The sequence below is a fragment of the Primulina huaijiensis genome, chromosome 10 (assembly GCF_012295235.1).
Source record: "Primulina huaijiensis isolate GDHJ02 chromosome 10, ASM1229523v2, whole genome shotgun sequence".
Taxonomy (NCBI): domain Eukaryota; kingdom Viridiplantae; phylum Streptophyta; class Magnoliopsida; order Lamiales; family Gesneriaceae; genus Primulina; species Primulina huaijiensis.
In genome coordinates, this window is record NC_133315.1 from 2,974,885 (window position 1) to 2,982,030 (window position 7,146).

At 35.2% G+C, this 7,146-nt stretch overlaps 1 protein-coding gene across 1 annotated transcript; it reads left to right on the plus strand.

The window, feature by feature from the left end:
- The first annotated feature begins 286 nt into the window (after positions 1 to 286).
- Positions 287 to 1,078, plus strand: LOC140986588 (secreted RxLR effector protein 161-like). Its single transcript, XM_073454890.1, has one exon. The coding sequence runs from the start codon at positions 287 to 289 to the stop codon at positions 1,076 to 1,078; it is 792 nt and encodes a 263-aa protein (XP_073310991.1).
- Positions 1,079 to 7,146: the final 6,068 nt, after the last annotated feature.

Below are 7,146 nucleotides of genomic sequence, written 5' to 3' on the forward strand. Positions count from 1 at the left end.
CATCTCGTTTGGTTTTGAGATGAATTTGGTCGATGATTGTATGTAGCATAAGTTTAGTGGGAGTAAGTATATTTTTTTGGTTTTATATGTTGATGGCATCCTGCTCGCTAGCAACGATATAGAGTTGTTGCATGACACCAAGAGATTTCTAGCTAAGAATTTTGAGATGAAAGATCTTGGTAATGCATCTTTTGTACTGGGTATTCAGATATATCGGGATCGCTCTCGAGGTATTCTTGGATTATCTCAGAAAGGCTATATCGAGAAAGTTCTCAAGTGATATGGGATGCAAGATTGCAAACCAACGGATACCCCTGTGGCTAAGGGAGACAAATTTAGTCTCAAACAATGCCCAAAGAATGATTTTGAGGAAAAGGAAATGCAGAAGATTCCCTATGCATCTGCAGTGGGGAGTCTGATATATGCTCAGATTTGTACACGTCCAGATATTGCGTACGTGACAGGAATGTTGGGACGATATTTAAGTAATCCAGGAGTGGAACATTGGAAAGCAGTCAAAAGGGCCTTACGGTACCTACAGAGAACAAAAGATTACATGCTCATATATCGGAGGTTGGATCAGCTTGAGATCATTGGGTATACTGACTCCGATTTTGCTGGATGCCAAGATAGTATGAAATCTACGTCGGGCTACATCTATCTCCTTGCTGGAGGTGCCATTTCCTGGAAGAGTGCTAAACAGTCACTTATAGCCTCTTCCACCATGGCAGCTGAGTTTGTAGCGTGTTATGAGGCATCCAATCATGGAATATGGCTGCAAAATTTTGTCACGGGACTGCGCATTGTTGATGGCATTGAAAGGCCACTAAGGTTACATTGTGACAATAAATCAGCAGTTATGTATTCCAATAACAACAGGAGCTCGACGAAGTCAAAACATATTGACATCAAGTTTCTGGTTGTTAAAGAAAGAATTCAGAGTGGAAAGTTGTCTATTGAGCATATCGGTACAAACTCCATGGTTGCGGATCCGCTTACTAAGGGATTACCACCCAAACAGTTTCATGAGCACATTGCTAGTATGTGTGTTATGTCAATTGAGGAAATTCAGTTTTAGTGGAAGTTTGTTATTTTAAATGCTTTTCAGTTGTAAATATTTTTAGTTACAGTTATGTAAATTTATTTTCTGCAGAAATAAATTTCAAGTTAAGTTACACTCTGATTATGGTTTAAAGTTTGATCTCAATAAAGTTAAGGGAGGAGCAGTTGGAAATAGGCATGTTACGGTCACATTGCATGAAATTTTCATGCTACACATCAACTTCATGATCCATGTCATTCAGTTGTGTTGGCATATGTGACCATTGATGAGTCTAGCTACCTTGAGTGTAGCGAAGACTGCTTTGATCCTATGTTGATGTGGTTGATGGACCGGATCGGTTATAGATACATTTCAGAATGACAACAATTTTGAGCTCATACGGTTATTTCACAAACATAATTATAAGGTTGCACATATAGCCCAAGTGGGAGATTGTTGGATCAATTTTAATTTATATGGGCTTATATGTGAATAATTATGTGTGTGGGTTGTCTGTTAAGTTAAGCCCAAAATAAAGTGATCAAATAAGGTTTCGGGTTATTGGGCTTTAATGTATCTGATAGGTTGTTGGGCCTTTAATGTGTAGAGACATAAGTGTAATTTCTGTTTTTGTGATGGGCTAAAACAGAAATATCAGAAGATAATGATAATATTATCTATATATATGGGTCATGGTCCCCAGATCTCGCGTGATCACTTTCACTATTCTCTCTCCCATTAAGAAAATAGTTCTGAAGAGAAAACTAAAGGATTCTCTCAAGGAAATAGCGCGTAGATCTGGAAGATCAAGGCAAAGTTTAAAGAATTCAGGAATATGGCTTCAGGTACGCTTCCGCTTAAGTTTTTAGTCAAATTCTTAATAATTTATCACGATGAATTCTGCGGTTTATGGGTTTTCCCCAACAGTGGTGACATTGGAGGAGTTGGATGACTTAAAACGGATGCTAGAAGGGTAAAAGACGCATCCCAGGGATAACGGGTTTGTGTCACTGGTGAGGCGGATCACCGGCGGCTGGATACGGGCGTCATCGGTGAGCGTGAGGTTAGCAGAGGTGGAATTGGCGGTGAAGGAGTTGTAGATGAAGTCAAGTGATGAAGCCAAAGAAGTTAAGTGAAGGAAGATGCATAGTATCAATGGAGGGAGCATTGCTTTTTCTGTGATGATCGACTTTCTTGATTTGATTGGAACTAGGAGCTGAATTTTGGGATCATGAAACCCAGAAATCGTCCGCAGATCCACAGATTATTGGGTTTTCCGTTTCCCGTTGGTCGATCTTGGAGGTGATGATCGATGAATTTTGAGAAAATCAACCGAAATTGGATAGTATTTATCTTTCTTCGACGGCAAATATGTATCCCCCCTTTCTTTTGAAAATTTCTACGTACCTTAATTATAATTTATATTGCATTAAATTGTCCTTTGAATTTTACATTTTTTTTATTTGAGAAAATACTTTTTTTGCGATGAACCAAAATCAAAGTAATTAATTTATTATAATATTAATTAAAAGAAATTTATTGTGTGTTAGACTTTATTTGGTTGTAAATATATTAATTACAAAAATTATAATATAAAATATATTCATCAGCCCAATAAAACGATCTAAAAATATTTAAAAATTAATAATTATTACGTAATAAATTAAAAGAATAAGATGTAATATAACATGTGTTAAATTTTAATTGTCAAAATTAAACTAATTTCTATATTCTCTGTACATGTTTCCCCAAATGGAACAGAGGATTTTATATTAAAATATTTCATATTTAAATCCATCCATTTATATTTTTAACTTGTTATTAATCAATATAATGGATTTTAAATTCCAAGAAAATTGAGTCATTGGATATAATGAAGGGGCAATTGTCCTAAAATCCTCAACATCATTTTAAAATTTGAGTTCAGTTCAGTCCCTAGTTAAGATTTTATTTTGTCTCACTCTCTGACAAAACAAAACATACGTTCTAACTCCCTGTTTCATCACTGTTGCCCTTTTTATTCAATTGACCCACTTTTACCCTTTTTATTTATTTTTTTAAACACTCATCCTCCAGAAGAAATCTCGCTTTTGGTGTAAACATCAACAACTTGAGCCCTGAAACATGAAGACGACGTGCAGAAGAAATTTTTGAAATCCGTCGTGATGATAAGAAATCCGTTGTGCTTAGAAGACCCTTGAAGAGATCGTGTTGAGAAGAAATCCGTCGACCTTGAAGCCGAAAAAACCCTTGAAGTGTAAAATTATTGAGTGATCAGAACCGAACCAAAGACAATTGAAGATGATTTGAAATTGTGTTTCTTTCCTCAAGCTTTCTGTTTTTTTCCCCCTAAAATTACATGTTTGTGATTTAATTTTTCTTTATTTGTTTCAATTTTAATATTGTTGTTGTTATTGTGATTTTCTGTAAATTCCCTACATTATTTGTGAATTCTACCGATTTCATTTCTAATGTTTAGGATTTAGTATTATTATTGATTTTGTGTTTCATGTGTTTCAATTGTGAGTTGATTATCTGGAATATTGCCTCGATTTGTCGATTAATTCAATTTTATAGTTTATTTCTTTATTGTAGAAGTTGTTAATTTTTCTAAAATTGTCTTAAAATTCTTTACAGTATTAACTTTGTATGTTTTTATGTATTAGGTGCAAAATAGAATCTGTAAGTGGGGCTTGCAACCTTTCGTTTTTGGGTAGTTGTAAGTGCAAGAAGCAGTTGTTTGTGATTTCAATTTTCAATGGTTGTAGTATGATGTATATATTTGTGAGGCTTGGAAAGAAATGTGCAGAGATTACTCCCGAATCTATGATTTTGCAATATGTAGCTCCACAACACAAGATTTACGTGACTTTGAACGATGATGATGATGTCCTAAATATGATTCATCTTCATATGTGCAAGAAGCTCACCATAATTGAATTGAGAGCAGAGAGTAAAAACGAACATTTTGTTAGAGTAGGTGCACGTCGAGCTAAGTGTTGGCCAAGTGTTCACAATAAAATTATATGTATAAATAATCTTTATTTTAATAATATTTGAAATTATTATTTTGGCACTTCTTTATCTGTATACCCATGCTAGTTGAATAGATAAAGTCCTTGAATATACAAATAGTAGAAAGAATATGAGATGCTCATATGATGAGTATCATGAAACTCATATTTGCAATACTGTGTATTCTAAACAGTTCCTAGTCGATTCAGCCGCCGCTAAGAAGGATATAAGCCACTCGAGTTCGAGACTAGTATCTGCGATGTGAGTACCGTGTTTCATTGGTAGGGGACATTGTGATGTCCGAGCATGCAGATAGGTGCTCCTGATAGAGTGCACTGAACAACCATCCATTTAGGACTTTCCAAGTGGTTCTCACTTATCGAGTGGAAACGTCCTAGTTTATGGTTGTACACCATTAGTCCTTATGACCCGGGACAACATTGAGACTCTATGTGCAAGCATTGCACTTTGACTTATTTACCGACTCATATGGGGTCATCAAGTGGCAAGGTTGGGTGTTTTGTCGAAACATATATGAGTCGATGCATTGTAGTCGGGGATTCATCGCTTACCTTCGGGTATGGATATCCTATGTGTATGTAGTATGAAATCTCTGATCAGAGTATGGTGGTAATTATGAAAGGGGTTTCATAGATTACACCATCGATGCAACTACGACATGACACATAGTATCGATTCATTGACAACTCTCGATATACCAATGGTTGTCGAATCGGTCGGGATATATGAGATGAAGGGACCGTACTGTACGCTAACCATAATTGAATGGTTCTTGCAGGCACTATCATTTGATACCTAGGGAATCATGTAAGCGATGCTGCTAGGCGTTTAACATGATTGGTTGGGTACTATCAGACTTGAGTTCTGACGTTCTTGTTATCAAGGAGTTGATAATTAAGAATGGAGCANCAAATAAATAATGTATTTGAAAATTGTGATTTTCATAAACATTATTATAGACTAAATTAAATTAATTCAAGTGTTGAATTAATTAAACACTAGTGGGCCTAGTAGAGTCCAAATAATTAAATTAATTCAAGTGTTGAATTAATTAAATAACATTGGGTCTTGTAGAGCCCAATTGGAATAATTATTTAACTAGTGTGTGCTTGAGTAAATTCAAGTAAGATTTAATTGGTCTCAAATTTGTTTGAGACAATTTAAATAAAAGTCCATGGACCTTGTAATTGTAACAAGCCCAAGTAGAAGACATGCAAAGGAGGTGAAGGGTTGGAGGCAACTTTTTCAATATCCAAGGCATGGCATGCTCAACTCAACTTTTTCATACACCAAGAAAAACACTCCTCCCTATCTCCTATACATAGTGGCCGAAATTTGCAAGGCATTTTCTCTCCAATTTTTCTTCTTCAATTGTTGAAGAAAGTAAACACTTTTCAAAGAAAAATCCTCTAATTTTTCTAGTGCAAAATTAGAGAGGATCTACCTAGTTGGTGGTGGGCTTAATTTTTGAGCAAAGAGTGCTCAAAGGAGAAGCTTGTAGATTGTCTTCCTTCAAGAGTTAAGTTTTTTACAACTTAGTTGGAGCCAAACATCAATCTTTTAAGATTGATAGGTATATTTCTTAAACACACTATGTATGACATATTTTGTGTTTTCGTATTTGCTACACACTTAGTGGGTGCTCGGTTTTCATATTCTTGTTGAAACAAATTTTAAACTTCCGTTGCGCAACCGGGCACCGNAATTCTTGTTGAAACAAATTTTAAACTTCTGTTGCGCAATCGGGCACCGTAACCGATCCCCTTTCACATTTCAGCAGCCTAAATATTGGGAGGTAAAATATATTATATTTCTCTCCGTATTTTGGTTTGATAATTTTTTTTATTTTACATCTAGTAAGCTTGAAATTGTGAAATTTTGAAACTGGTGTAGTTTTATAATTTTTGCTATAGTATTATGATGTAAATACATTTTTCTGGCAGATTATTGGTTAATAATATGTAGTTGGACGTATATTTAGGAGAAGTGCAGATTATATGATTTGACAATACTAATATTATTTACATTCAATAATTTACATTTTGTAAGTTAAATACTTATTCGTGTATCTTGCACTTAACAAGTTTATATCAAATTGGTAAGGGTTGTTGATGAAGACAGACAGTCAAATAGTGATAATGAAGCCGATCAGGCCTCATTGTGCAATACACTAGATGCTTGGATTAATTGCATCTGTGCGTAGGTCAATCATTCAAAGATGCTGCTGACTTTAGACGATGTGTTAAAAATTATGCCGTTGCTACAAGACATTCATTTTCGTACAGAAAGAATGATAGTGAAAAAGTCACTGCTACTTGTACTGAAAAGAGTTGTTGCTGGAGAATTTATGCTTCTAAATATAAAGCAGACAATATATTTGCAATTCGAAATGCAATTTACAGCATACATGTGGTGAGAATAATCTACGTAGTAGAGGACATCCTAGAGCAGATGCAACATGGATAGCTAATGTGGTGAAATACAAATTGATAGGAAAGCCATCTTATCGTCCTTGTACAATTCAAAACGACTTGCAAAGAGATTATGGAGTAGAGTTAAACTATCGCAATGTGTGGAAGGGCAAGGAGTTAGCGATGCATGATATTCATGGCACAAATAAAAGATGCTACGATAGACTAAGATGGTATTGTTGTGCTGCTCGAGAAACGAATCCATGAAGTGTTGCTGAATGTGAGATTGATCCCATAACTAATAAATTTAAACGACTCTTCATTTGTTTCCAGGCATGTGCAGTTGGTTTTGTTACAGGTTGTAGACCGTTAATTTTTTTGGATGGGACTCATATAAAGAATAAGTATAAAGGTTATATCTTACTTGCTGTGTCGAAGGATGCCAATGATGATCTTTTCACCATTGCTTATCCTATAGTGGATGCGGAGAATGATATTAATTGGAAATGATTTTGTTATCATTTGAGAAGTATTCTGATTTCGTATCAAAACATTCCATTCAATGAGTACACTTTTTTCTCCGACAGGCATCCTGGGATTATGAAGGCAGTTAAGCTAATATTTACGGGTAGTCACCATGCGTGTTGTTTGAGACAT